The 15006-nt window shown below is 36.9% G+C and overlaps 1 protein-coding gene across 3 annotated transcripts; it reads right to left on the reverse strand.

Moving 5' to 3' along the window:
* Positions 1-2747: 2747 nt before the first annotated feature.
* Positions 2748-8209, reverse strand: LOC125474674 (glycoprotein 3-alpha-L-fucosyltransferase A-like). 3 transcript variants are annotated; one of them, XM_048578639.1, is made up of 7 exons: positions 7625-8204; positions 6817-6977; positions 6089-6330; positions 4384-4491; positions 3817-3973; positions 3468-3695; positions 2748-3242 (listed from the first exon to the last, which is right to left on the reverse strand). In XM_048578639.1, the coding sequence occupies exons 1-7, from the start codon at positions 8000-8002 to the stop codon at positions 2987-2989; spliced, it is 1530 nt and encodes a 509-aa protein (XP_048434596.1). In that variant the 5' UTR covers positions 8003-8204; the 3' UTR covers positions 2748-2986. The 3 variants fall into 3 exon arrangements, with proteins under 3 accessions (XP_048434596.1, XP_048434597.1, XP_048434598.1); XM_048578640.1 differs by having other exon boundaries at positions 4384-4488; positions 7625-8202; XM_048578641.1 differs by lacking the exon at positions 2748-3242 and adding an exon at positions 3261-3428 and having other exon boundaries at positions 3512-3695; positions 7625-8209.
* Between the last annotated feature and the right edge of the window lie 6797 nt (positions 8210-15006).

Below are 15006 nucleotides of genomic sequence, written 5' to 3' on the forward strand. Positions count from 1 at the left end.
GAAAAGCTGGAAATGGCTAGGAAGGTCACGGCAAGGGATGTGTTGATGCATTGTGGCTGATTTGTTTGTTGGTTAAAGATGCATGTGGATGAATTATACAATGGGAAAGTATGTGATTGACAACTAGGATGAATGGTGGCTGCAATGATGAAGTGTGATGGCTGAAAATGGCAAGGGAAATGCATGTGTTTGGACGGCAAGGATGGTGTTTTGTGCATGTGGCTGCAATGGTGTGTAATGATGGAGGAATAAGTGCATGTGGTTGAATTGGTGGTGAATGTGCATGACAAATAATGGATTTGGCTGCAATGGTGTGTAATTGGGCTAGGGTTTAAGTGCATGAAATGGACCCAAATTGCTCCCCCTTGCATGGCAAGGAATGGTGTTTGTGTTAAGCCCATGGCAATGTGATTGTAATTGGGTTAGGGCCATTGTTTTGTGTCCTCAAGTGCATACAAGGCCTTCAATTTCATCCATCACTTGGGCTCCAAGAATAAGCTATCCATCCTTAGCCCAATAGTGCTCCAAAAAGGCCCCAAAACACTCCACAATGCATCCTTTCGTCAAACACGTCTTATAATCCTGAAAACACACAAAAGAAGTATAAAGAACTAAAATAACTAAAGAAACATAACGTAAATGTACGAGAACAAGCTAAGTAAGTCGCCTAAATATGCTCCTATCACAATCATAGTAACGAATGCCTCGTCAACACTTATAGTTTTCATGTTGCTTAATGATTCTTGCTTGTATCTCTATTATGCAATTCATGTAGGGAACTTGTGAGGAATGCTTTGGGTTATCGTATGCAATCATCCAATTCATTAACTTAAGGAAAACTTGACGGTTAATTTAAGCGGACCTAATTAACCCGGGGCGTTGAGAATTCATGGTTTATTGAAAAGCAATTAGAAATCGTTTTGTATGCAAGTATAACATGTGTGGAGATGAACCCCTTAGCTAGCTTCCCATCCATTCATTCCCGTCAAATCCGTATTTACAATTTGTTTTCTTTGCAATCTATCCATTTTAGTTTAATCTCGTCCAAACCTAAATCCCCCCCCCCCATATTTTGTTTAAGTCTTAGTCTTAATCTTTCTTACTTTTAATTTTGCATTCTTTGCATTAATTAGTGTTTTAAACTTGTTTTTACGTTTTTGAAGTCAAATCCAAGAGATTAACAATCCCTCCTAATCCCCGGTCCAGAACGATCCCTACTTACGTACTTACTACAATTGACAAAAAGAGGGTTTAATTTGTGCGCGTATAATTCTCGCATCAATCCATTCAATTCCATCACATTCATCTTTACAATCTGTTTTTAATTACAATCTGTGCATTTTAGTTAATTTCGTCAAAAAGTCAATCCCCCTTTACTTTAGTGTCCAATATAGTTAGAAAGTGTCTTAGTTTGTGTTTCTAAGTGTTTTGATTCAAGTTATTACCCAAATTCGTCCAAAGTACTCAAAGTGCTCAAAACTGCCCAGAAAGTGTTTTTAAGGCAGTTTTGAGTGTTTTGGTGCTGTTTTGAGTCTTTTGGTTTGTTTTAGTGTTTTAAAGTTTAGTTTTGCATTCTTTGAGTCTAGTAGAGTGTTTTATATTGTGTTTTTACGTTTTTGAGTGAAATCCAAGTGATTAACAATCCCTCCTAATCCCCGGTCCTGAACGATCCCTACTTACATTCTATACTACAATTGTCAAAAAGAGGGTTAATTTGTGTGCGTATAATTCTCGCATCAGTGTAGGATATGAACTACAACTCCCAAACTTTAAAGGAATGGTGTCTATGCGGCATACAAAGGGATGAGGCTTTTAGAATCTGAATTATGTGTTTAAATGTCATCTAATCCCTTCGAAATAGCTAGAACTATGGCACAAACTGATTTGGATAAGATACGATAAGATAGGATAAGGTTGGTTAAGATAAGGTAAGATAAGGTTGGATAAGGTTCCTTATTTCTTGCTATTTCCTTATCTTCTTTGCATTTGAACTTCTTTCTCCAGATTTGTAGCCTTTCCTAGCCTCTCTTGACTTCAATTTCGTCCATCCACTTTGCCCCATAGTTAAGCTACCCAATCTATGCCCAAATCTGCTCCAAATGGCTCCAAAATGCACTTTCTTACTCCTTTTGCCATTTGGACCTACAAACATACAAAAATAGCTTAAAAGACTATAATAAGTAGTAATTAACTAACTAAATGCAAGGAAACAACATAACTAAGTAGCATAAATATGCTCCTATCACCTATGAAGCAAATAAAAGAATAGCAAAATAATTAATAAGAATTGTTGATTTTGATTTTACTTTGTTTAGTGATCATTGCTCCAACTTTGTCTTTGGAATTATAGTGAATCTAGTTATCCCGATAAACACTGTCTGGTAAACGAAAATTTTATAATTTGACAAATCCTTAAATATAAGAAGGCAACTATGTTGTAAATGAATACTACTAGAAAGAATAAATTTGTAGACAAAATTTATAAGCTAAATCATGTGTTACCAATAAGATTAAGGACGTTTATCAACGTCTCAGGAATAATCCGATCATTAACTTTCAGGTCATTTAATTTACGAAATTTTGTCTACAAATTTAGTCTTCCTAGCATTACTCTTTCTGAATTACAAAATGAACCCGATTTCAGTCTTCGCAACTGAAACAGTTCCTTCCAAGACTGTTAATGGACTAAAACGATAAAGAACACTTCGGGTGCTTTGATCAACTTCACCTGACGAGAAGACAGAATCTTACAACTAAAATAGGACTAGATCTGAATCAATGGGCATACAATCAATCATCCACATGTCCTCGGCACCATCTTCCCTAAAGATATTGCAGTTCACTCCTCCAAAAATCAGTGTGTACAAAGAGGGCATAACAAATTGCCCGAACGAGACCACCTCGATCTCTCTTGACAAATATATCAAAAGTAAGCTGCTAAAATCAGCATATCCATGATCAATGTTGACAGAATGCATATTTCAATCTAAACTAATATGACTTCAAACTTTGCACAGGGGTTGCTTCCAACGTGTCTTCTAAAATCAGCATCCCCATTAAATCTGAAGGTATATAAAGCTTGCCTCTGCGTCATGCCAACAGGATATATTCTATATATTTTAAATTCGTCTCCTCCTCTTATGCTTTCAGGTCTTTCTGGTTTCCAAATGGGCACATGTTTCTGGGACTTTAATTTCGCGAGCACCATAGACTCAAAAGCTCCAAGAGTCAAATTGCCAGACCTGTCACAGAAAAAGATATTGGGGGACAAAAATTTATTTAATTTTTCATCATGCAATGACACTAGAAGTTTTATTTTTCCCTCTTCTAGAAATATAAAATAAACTTAGACGGAAATCTTCAGCATGATGAAACTCGTAAGGATGTAAACAATGTGCAGAGACAGATCCCATTCCCGGCAGTCTTGGCTGCTAGTGTAGTAATTGGTGTTAGGGAAATGAAGTTACCTTAAGAAAATAGATTCCATATTGAACCTCCCTCTTTCTCTTACATATAAATGATAGACGACTCCTTCACCTCTGGTGCACTTGCAGGGTCTGTTTTTGACCCCTTGGTTCATTTCTTCTTTCTCGCGAATCATTGTTGCCAGGTGAATGCAAAGACGGCATGATGAATGTACTGCTGCCATGTCCACAAGGGCCTTGAAAGAATTGGATGGACCCTCATACTTCCACCTAATCATTAAACATCATTCAATCTTCATACAGAAACAATACTGAAACATAGAAAAAGAAAAGTATTTGACATGTTACAGAAAAGAAGAAAATGAGAAGAAACAAACAGCTAATGATTTACCTCAATGACTGATTATATGCTTCAGGATTATCTGCAAGAAATTTCATTCTCTTGGCAACTGATTCAATATCGGTTAGCTCCTTAATATGTAAAATTGAACCAGGAGCAGGAGCATATTCTTCAATATTTGGAGCACCAACAACCACAGGTATAGATCCTGGAACAATAAAATATCAACGTCCATACCCAACATCTTTCTTCAATTTCAGTACATAGATGACAATTTTGCTTTTGGAATCTGAAATGCAATTTTTTCCCTCATGTTGAATGCGAAAATGTAATCCATTAGATCTTATAGATGTTAAGAGGCAAAACACTGCAATTTCAAAGATGAATGCCCACACTCATAGTTTTCCATCCATACTAAATCTCTTAAATTTGTTTATGAACTATTACCAAGATTTTTTACATATATTCAAACAACATTTATCTGGGTTAAAAGAATCCTGGTTGCCCCTAAATTCTGAATTTTTCCTCCACAAGAAGTTTTCATATTATGCATCACAACTACAATCAACACACCAGGGAGGAGAGGGGGAGGGGGTGAGAGAGAGAGTAGTTTCATACCAGCAACAAGCGATTGGAAGTATTTCTCGGTAACATAATCCTCCTCGTTGGAATTCTCAAATGCCAAACTGAATTTATAGCGCTTCAGAGTTTCAACTTTGTCAACTGCTAGATTCATTTAAAACAGAAGCAAATTATTAAACAATTACAGGTTATGTATATCTTATAACTATAGAATACAAGCCATAATATATCTTAGTAGTTTATTATATGTGTTTATTTGGTTCAAATACTGGATTTGGTTCAAGATGCCAACTATTTAGCCAATAATGAAACATCCAGTCCCTCTCTGATTGCACAACCAGAAGTCTAGAACTGATAGACATGATCGGAAAAAATAATAATAATTCCAAGCACATGCAGCTTGTTTAAGTGATATCATAATCAACTAAGGTCTGACTTACCTTGCCCATTAGATCAAAAACAATTTCTTACAATTCAAACTTCCAAATTCTATATCCTTATAGCCAGGGAAAGTAACTTATAAACGAAAAAATGGCAAGGGAGAAAGAAAAATTTTATGCGCCTGTGAATCTATTTCAGACCAAACAATACAACACTAGGCAAGATTAAACCTACCGTCAAAATCCAACAAATTGAATTACCTACGAGACACTATAGAGCCAACCAGTGTTTTAAAAGGCTCTTGCCTTGGAGCGCGCCTAGGCGGTTTCGAAGGCTGGGTGAGTAGCTTGCCGCCTCTGTTTTCCAGGTGTGGCGTAAGGCGTTGCTGGAGCGAGCCTAGACGGCAAAGGTGCGCCTCAGGGTGTCCAAGCGTTCTTTTTATTCCCATTTTTTGCTTTTTTTTTTTTTTGGTAAAAATACCCAAACCAAAGCCGTGCCTAGTGACGAAGCTGAGTTGCAAAACCGTACCAGGGAAGATGAAGAAGACAGATGGCGAGGGCTATCTTTTCTCCTGACTTTTCATTTTTCTATATTTTTTTCTCCTTAAAATTTTAATAGTCCCCACATTTATTATTGCACTATCTTTTTTTTATTCACTTTTATTTTTTATATTATTTATTAGATAGATAGATAGATAAGTATCTTTTTGTGTTTATTATTTATAGATAAGCATATTTTTATGGATATTCTCGTAACATTCCAACAAAATTCCGCCTTTATTCCCTATAATTGCTCCACTCAACCTTTATTTCCTTTAAATTGCGTATAATTGCAAAATTCAGCCTTTATTTTCATTGAAATTCCCTATAATTGTGCCCACTCAATCTTATTTCTCTTGAAGTTCTCTATAATTGCTTACAATAAAATAAAATAATTAAAACATTTTAAGACTATGACATAGTTTCTAAGTACAACTAGACTTAATAATGAAGAAGATGTTATTATATTTGATTTAGTTATAATTATATTTGTTTTACAAAGTATTCTATTTTATAAATATAAATTATATAATAAAATTTTAGGTACCGTGAGGCTTTGCCTCATGCCTCACGCTTGGGCAGGGCTATCCATGGGACGCCTCACCTATGCCTTCACCTTTCAATACATTGGAGCCAACACAGAATATTTTCAACCAAAAACAAAATAAAGGCCACAAACTGAACCCCAGTTTGTTGCAAACCTCATACGGCACGCTAAGAAAGCATGCAAGAGAGTCACAACTCCCAGTTGTAATGCTTTGAACCAGAAAATTAGCAAAATATCATTATTATTACTTTAAAAAAGCATCTAAATGTCACACCTCTTCCATCACGATTTCTATGGCAACCGCCATAAGAGTCTATCTTGAGGTTAGCACTTTCAAGTGCTTCAAGAGCTTGCAAGCGGAAGTTGCGGGCACCACAGTTGGAAATAAATGCAGCTGCAAGTGCAGTCTCAGTCTTTGGCTGTACGGGCGCCATGATGTCGTACTCAGCCCAAGAAAAATATCCAACAGGAACATCCGATGAGAGACTAGTTGTCATAACAATATCATATCCCCTCCTAGTACAAATGAAAGAAGTTAAAACTATTAGTCATACAAACAAGTTTTAGCACAGATGAAGTTTGCATTCTGAGGGTTTCCCCCCGAAGGAAAAGAAGAACACCATCCGTCAGGAATGCGATTGAGAAATGATTATATTAAGTAATTCCAATCGATTGCATGAATGATTGGTATGTCCCACCAGAACACTTAGGCTTATAGTTAATAGACACAATTCAAAGTAGTACTATGCAATATGCAGCACAGCATATGAGATATTCTAAACCATGTTAAAAAGATAAAATAATTTGTTTTCAGCTCTTCAAATTTGTGGGTACCATTTTTTCAAGAAAATAAGCCTTAAAAAATCTTAAAACCTTACTCAATACTTGTACGAGATTGCAATTCCTATGATAAAGGGATAACATGTCCACAAACAACATTAAATGAAAAAGAGAAAATCTTCAAAAACTGCAATTATGCCATATTTGTATGTGCTTACCCACCGTCGTGCATGAGCAAGATTGTTCTCAGCATAGTATTGAGCTGATTCCATGGATCGGAGAACACTGGCTGTCCCAGATTGGTGAGCTAAACCAAAAGCAGCATCAGGTTTTTTTGCAGGATTGTATCCAAACTGGCATCCCACAGAACAAGATTTCCATTCCTATGTGGAAGACAAGACAAAAATAATTATGAACAAATGCAAGACGTGACAAAAGTGAAATGTGTCAGTTATATCCCAAAACTCCATGTTTAAGTCCCTAGAGAGTATCGTAAAAGTAGGGTAAGAAATGGGACTATCCAATTCAAGTTACTTCCAATTACAAATCATTCTTGTTCATTTAACTCAACAAGATTTAGAAGATGGAACTTAAGGGTCCTCCACCGCCGCTAGACTACATTCTACCAAGACTAACATAATGCTGACTAAAATTGAACAATAAAAAACATAATGCAGCCAAAAGCATCAAACTTCCTAACCAGCTTCAGATGTCAAGGATCAATTGCTCAAATAGTGACTAACACAAGGCAGTCGAAAAGCGAATATCAAATTTCACATCCTGCTTTCAAGGACAAGAATCAACAGCTTAAGCAGTGTAAACATCTTACAAAAATTCTCGCTTGCACTATTTTCCTCACTCGTGTCATGACATTATTGTCATGTACAATCACAATTCAATTTTAAACTAAAACCCAATAAAACAAATATATATATATATGTGTGTGTGCGCGTGTGTGTGTGTGTGTGTGTGTTAGAAAACTACACAGTATTAAGAACACAATTGAAACTAATAAAAAGCTGCAAATTACCTTCTCATCACCAGAAACCAAAACCGGTTCTTTGTCAAAATCCCTGGAGTACTCTATAGCATCCTCTCTCTCTAACCACTCCTCGCAACTCAGCAACTCCAAATCACCACTCTCCGCCGCCGGCACAGCCACTTCATGAGTCAACGGCGTCCGGGCGAACAAGTCGGCCCACGAGTCTACTAAACCTGCGTTATTTCCGATGTCGAGCTTACCCAGAAACGCGATCTCTGCTATCACAACAAGGGCAACAAAAAAAGGAATCAGATTGGACCATTTTCTCTTGGGGGCCGCCGCCGAACCCGCCCCAAGAGAGACCGGTAAGCCACCTTCGTGGGTCGCCGCTGGTCTCGAGCCTCTCTGAGTGGAAATCACGCCCATCAAACGAACGAGAATTGGTCGCTCTGTTTTTTCTGGGGATATTCTGACTTTCCCGAGAAAGTGATAAAAAAGTCGGGACTTGTTACAAGGTTTTCAACGGAGGAACATGATGGGGGTTTTGTGCGGGCTTCGATGGGAAGAATCACGAAATGGGTTTAATCATGACGATGGTCTCATCGAGTGGTTGATTTTTCTTTAGTTGCAAGTCAAACAACCACAAAGGGTGAAGAGTCCCGTAACATTTCACGGTTATTCACACACTTAATTTTAATTTTTTTTTTATATTTTATTAATTATGACTGTTAGAATGAATTGAAAAAAAAAAAAATTAAAAGGACAGAAATTAATAAAATATGTGTAAAAATAAAAATAAAAATGCGAATAACGCCACTTATGAAGAATATTCAATTTGTTTTTGTTTGTTTGGAGAAGCAATCAAGCATACAAAATGCATTGTCTGTCATGCGCAAACACTAAAATCTTGTAGCAAATAAAAGAAGTACAAAATAAATGTTTTGTGTAAATGAGTTTAGGGTTACAATCTCTTTACAACTTTGAATCCTCTGATGATGTATGCCGATGCAAATTTCTGTTGTCTCTAGCTTTGACGAAAATACACCTACAAAACAATCAACATCTTTGATCAAAGACCTAAGTCTCAAGCAACCACAAGGTTGGGGGGGTGTTTAGGCTAATGAATCTCCTATGCCTAAGTTAGTTTCTCTAAGAAGAGTAAAGTGTTTTAGGGCTTTTAGGGGTAGCAAAAGCTTATGAAATTTGGTAGAATATGGGGTATATATAGGAGGGGAGGGCTGGCCATAGTGTTAGGGTTTTACCCTACACATGGCGGCATCCTATCGGCCAATGTTTATGGAGAAATATTCCTCAAGATATTAAATAGGAAATAATATCTAGAGATAATGGAGTAATTATCCCTAATTGATTTAAATTGGGATTACTTACTTGATTAGAGTCAATCTTCAATTGGGGAATGTATTAAAGATAGGATTTGGGTAATTAATGCTTATCTTTAATGCTTTGACTTTTTCTTGCCAAAGGTAGGTGAGTTGTGGGCAGTTGTATTCAACTGTTGAGACCTTCAAGGTTGTGAGCTACGCGTGGAGTATCTAAGGAGCCTACCCATTTATTGAGGGCAATCTTGTTTTTCTTTGGCAAAAGTCCACATGTCACCTCTAGAATTTTTGAGATTATTTTAGGCTCCACAAATGCCACCACACTTGTCGGGCTGCATACAGAAAAAAGGCAGTAGGTGTGGAAATCCCAAGTTGCATGGGCTTGTAGAATTATTCCCCAATTTGAATTTGATCACCTTCTTTGATTTGGAGATAGACTTCTTCAAGGAAAAGGAAACCAATTGCCCCCAATGCCTATTTAATTCTGCCGTAAGCAAGGGATGAAATAAATTTGGAGAACAATCATCATTCCAGCTAGGAAAAGAGAAGCTAGAGGAAATTTTTTTCCCTCCCCTAGCTTTCTTCTTCTCTTACCCTTGCAAAGAGTTATCTCTCGTTGTTCTTCTTCTTCTCCGTGCTACACCAAGGCAAGAAAAAATTTGAATTTCGTTTTGGCCATTCAAGCTTGGATTGTTGGAGCGTTTCTAGGTGTATTCAATCTTTGTTTTCAATGTTTATTTCATATTCTCTTTGTTTTGTTGTAAACATGAGGAGCTAAACTTGTTTTAGCTAGGGGAGACTTTAAAACCATGACTATATTTGCAATATGAATTGATTAATTCCAGTTGTGACTTCATAAATTGTGAAGCAATTTACTTAACCGTTTGATGGATAACTTATTCTTGTTTGTTGATTAAGGGTGCACACTTAGTTTGCATGCATGATTTGGTGTTAGAATATAAGGGAGTTTCACATAATCGTTACAAACTTATATTCACAAGTAGTTAAGGTTGTTTTCACAATCATGTTAAGTAAATTCCTAGCATGAGTATCATGATGTCATAGTTACAAGTGCTTTGTCAATACTTATGATTTTCATAGAACGTAATGATCTTTGATTGTATCTCTATTATGATGTCATGTAGGGGACTTTTGAAGAATGCTTTGGGTTGTCGAATGATGTCATCCAATCCAATAACTAAAGGAAAATCTGAGGGTTAATTAGTGATGTCACGGTTAATCTGGGGTGTTGAGGTTCATGGTTTATCGAAAAAGCAACTGGAAATCAATTTGTGTTTGAATGTATCATGTGTGGAAAAGTATCCTCTAGCTATCTAATCATCCATAGTTTTTCCCAAATTCGTTTACATTAATTTTGTCCAAAACCCAATCCCCTTTACTTACTTGTTTCAAATCTGTCCTAAAGTGTGTTTTTGAGTTTTTTGAGTCAAAACCAATTCTATTTTCGTCCAAATTAAGTCCTAGAGTCTAAATTGAGTCTTTTAGATTGTTTTGTGTTGTTTTGAGTCTTTTAAGTTTCTTTTGAGTCATATAAGTTTAGTTAAGAGTCTTTGAGTTTGTTTAAGTGTTTTTAAGCATATTTTTGTATCTTTGAGTCAATTTTCATTAGATTAGCAATCCCTCCTAATCCCCGGCCTAGAACGTGAAGGAAGATTTGTGAAAAACAAGTTCATTTGAGCAACATCAACAACATGCAATTAACAATTAAAAGGCGGAATCATGTTTATATGCACTCAAAAACAAAACTTAACCCATAAACTTCAAAGCCTAGTAGATAGGTGAACCAAGACTCAACTCAAAACAAAGTGAGTTGAGAAATCAATACCTTTGTAGATTCCTCTTTGCATAAGCAAAGGCTAATCACCCAAAGAGAGGGCCTTCATTCCTTGCATCTTAGATCCATGGATTTGGATGGATGAAAAGGTTTCTCCAAGTTCCCAAAATTGAGAACCTCTAATGATTCATCACCAAGGCATAATGAAGAAGAAATGAGTGACCTTGGAGGAGTTTGATTGCTAGATGATCCCTCCAAGGTGGCCGAAATTTTAGAGAGAAAGGAGAGCTTGTGTTCTCATCATTTCCCCAAAAATAACCCTTAATGAATTTTAGGCTATAAAGTCCTTTATATAGTCCCTTCAAATAAGTGACCTAATGGACCAAAAGCCCTATTCTTCTAACATGGCCGGCCTATAGGTTTATTGGGCTTTCAAGCCCTTTGTTTATTCAAGTTGTCATACAACTTGAGTTAATGGGCTTGACATTCAAATCCCATTGGGCCTTGCGGCCCAAAACTAACCCGAGGTTTTTAACGAACTTATTCGTTTAATTAATTAACATATTAATTAATCCTAGCCTTAGATAAATAATTAAACCATTTAATTATTCTTACTCATCTCCGTTGTTTCTTCAAACTCTACCTTACTCGGTGAACGATCCATTAGGTTCCTTTTAGCGAGGCAGTGGGCGATTAAAACTCGTTCTAATCGATTGTGAATTGAAACTTACTTTCAATTCTCCCGTTAGTGATAATACACTTTTAGGGCTTCCACAAACCATGGTTGACGCCTAGCAGCATGTCATGGTTACCCAAGCTAATCAGAAGAGGTGGAGAACCTATTCAGTTTTAGGATTACAAATGCAATACGATCTTTCTCTAATACAATACTCTTGACCACATTGTTTGGTTTGATAGTTTATTCATGTCTACTATCCAATGTGAGTCTTGTGCTTATATGATTACCTTGAATGTGATTTGGAACACATTCCTAAATCTCATTCATACTTTGGCCAAAGATTCTTTAATCATATCATAGAGTATTCTCCCTCAAACAGTTTGAAGGTTAGAGATCCCTTGTTGCGCATTCACTTGCCTCCATGGCTAAGTGGCTTAACCCCAACGATGCCATGGACACCCTCCTGATGGAGTGACTTTGACATAATCAAAGATTAAGGACCTAACCACAAGACAACTGTGATGCCTCAGGTCAAAAGACTAATTTGCATTATCCCAACCATGAGTTCTCATGTGACATGAATATGAGAACTCTTCGTTGATCGTGTTCAGTGAACTCATTCTCTATTGAGCACCTACGTACTTGTCTTGATGTCACACACACCAATGACTCGAGACTAGTCACTCTCCCTGAGAGAAGACATAGCACGTACTGATCTTAACGGACTGTCAATGCCCAATTGGCAATCCTATGATCAGGAACGTTTAGGATGTGTCTACGAAAGAATGGTCTCATGAATCTAACTTCTTTAGATTGCATTCTTCCAATCACATATTCCTTGGACTTATCGTTTAAGCATATAACATTTATATGAGACGGCTCAAACAATAATGTTTGCCCTTTACATTTAAACTACATTAGTTTGAAATGTCCGTAAAGTATCATCATATGATTGGTTTTAGGGCACATTTCCAACAGAACGATCCCTACTTATATCTCTACTACAATTGTCAAAAAGAGGGTTTAATTTGAGTGCTATTATTTATCACATCACCTCCTAGGCTTGGCTCATAGCTCGGTGGACCTGGGTCTCCTACCTGTGGGTTAGCGAATGGACCTGGGCCTCCCGCCTGTGGGTTAGCAAATGGACCTGTGGGTTAACGAATAGACCTGGGCCTCCGATGCCTAAGTCAGTTTCTCTGAGAGAGTAAAGTGTTTAGGGCTTTTTAGGGGTAGCAAAAGCTTCTAAAATTTGGTAGAATATGAGGTATATATAGGGGAAAGGGCTGGCCATAGTGTTAGGGTTTTACCCTACACATGGCAACATCCTATTGGACAAGGTTTATGAAGAAATATTCTCAAGATAATAAATAGGAAATAATATCTTGAGATAATGGAGTAATTATCCCTAATTGGTTTAAATTGGGATTACCTACTTGATTGGAGTCAATCATCAATTGAGAATGTATTAAATATAGGATTTGGGTAATTAATCCTTATCTTTAATGTTTTGACTTTTTCTTGCCAAGGGCAGGTGAGCTGTAGGCGACTGTATTCAACTGCTGGAACCTTCAAGGGTGTGAGTTGCGCATAGGAGTATATGAGGAGCCTACCTATTTAATAAGGGCAATCTTGTCTTTATTGAACAAAAATCCACATATCATCTCTAGAATTTTTGAGATTATTTTTTGCCTCACATATAGCATTAATAATTACTTATGTGTAACAACTTGACTAGTAATATTGTGTCTCTGTTAAAATTACTAAGGTAAAATTACTTCATTTATGACTGGAAGTCTTTTTCCTAAAAAGAGGAAAAGGTCACCTTGACCAGTTAACCTTTCCTATTTTCAGACCAACTCCTACAATGCATATGTGTAGAAGAGGTCTGATTGCTCCAGGTAATCATTCCAACAATCGACTTCCTGTCGACCGGCCCACCTTAATTAAGAAAAAGAAAAAAAATAATCGTATGAACTCACAATTTGAGATTAGAAATTTCATTTTTTAATTGCCACCAGAGTAAAATTCCTAATTTATAACTGCAATTACAAATCAGGAGTCTCCAACTCAAGTTTAAACTTTGAGGCCTTCATAGTAAGGGAATTGTTATTGGCACTTCAAAAATCTCATTATCCACTCCTCGCAAGTGTATTTTTCTTTTCTAATATAGAAAGTTTGGAGTGTAGAATGAGATTTTTGGAGTGCTATAACAATTCCCCATAGTAAGGCTAAAAAAAGAGTGCAATACTAATATGTTAAATTAAGAGAATTGTTATTAGAACTCCAAAGTTCTCATTCTACACTTCTAACTTTCTATATTTGGAAAGAAAAATACACTTGTGATGAGTGTATAATAGGATTTTTGGAGTGCCAATAACACTTCCCTAAATTAAATACGGATATTAATATATCAAATTTATGGGTTCAAAATATTTCACACATAGTTCACTTTTATAGTATAACTCTTACAATCATTGAACTTATACTAGTGTAAGAGTTGTATTATTAATATCATTTAGACTGTGTGATTTACAATGATATATTTTAGGGGAGAGGGAATTCGGCTAAGTCACATAATGAGCAACCTAACTTGGTACCAAATTCGCTATCCACGATATTCGAACCTAATACCTCTTACTTACAAATGAAGAAGAATACCACTAGACCGTAAAGACTGCGTGATTCTTATATATTAAATTCGCACTTAACTTATTGTGAAAGGCTTCATGGATATTTTGCTTTTGGGATCGCCAACACTCTTTTAGAGAGTAGGATTCTCTCCCCTTTTTTTTTTCCTCTCTCTTTCCTCCTGTTTGACCGGTCACGATTAAGCCACGTCAACATTTTTGTAAACACGAGAAATTCCTGAAACAAGCGACAAGAATACATGTACAAAATATATTTTTTTGTATTAATGATTTTTAGGGTTACAATCTCTTTGTAATTTGGTCCTCTGATTCTATCTTCGTAGGGTGTAGGTTTGTGGATGAATTGTTGATCCAAAGGGCCGTCGGGGCTTGATCTAAGGATGAACAATTGATGAATGATGAACACTTTCTTCAAGGGGCCGTCGGGGCTTGATCTTGAGTTGGTGGGAGTTCTTCAAGGGCCGTTGGGGCTTGATCTTGAAGGAGGATGGATGATGAACGATGAACACTTTCTTCAAGGGGCCGTCGGGGCTTGATCTTGAGTTGGTGGAAGTTCTTCAAGGGCCGTTGGGGCTTGATCTTGAAGGTTGGTGGATGAGCGGATCTTCAAGGGCTTTTGGGCACACTTTCTTCAAGGGGCCGTCGGGGCTTGATCTTGAAGGACGATTGGATGTGTGGATTTGTTGAGGTTGTTGATCCAAAGGGCCGTTGGGGCTTGATTTTAGGATGAACGGATGATGAACGATGAACACTTTCTTCAAGGGCCGTCGGGGCTTGATCTTGAGTTGGTGGAAGTTCTTCAAGGGCCGTTGGGGCTTGATCTTGAAGGTTGATGGATGATGAACGATGAACGAAGAGTGATTTCTTGATTCTTCGGGATTTGCTTCAGAGCTTTAGAGTTTCAAGGCTTCTTTCTTTTTTTCCTTTTTTTTTCCAAAATGAATGCATTGGCCTCCTATTTATAG

Source organism: the organism of the source record quoted next, unplaced genomic scaffold (genome assembly GCF_019419815.1).
Source record: "Pyrus x bretschneideri cultivar Hongxiangsu unplaced genomic scaffold, Pyrus_bretschneideri_v1 Contig129, whole genome shotgun sequence".
Classification (NCBI taxonomy): Eukaryota; Viridiplantae; Streptophyta; class Magnoliopsida; order Rosales; family Rosaceae; genus Pyrus; species Pyrus x bretschneideri.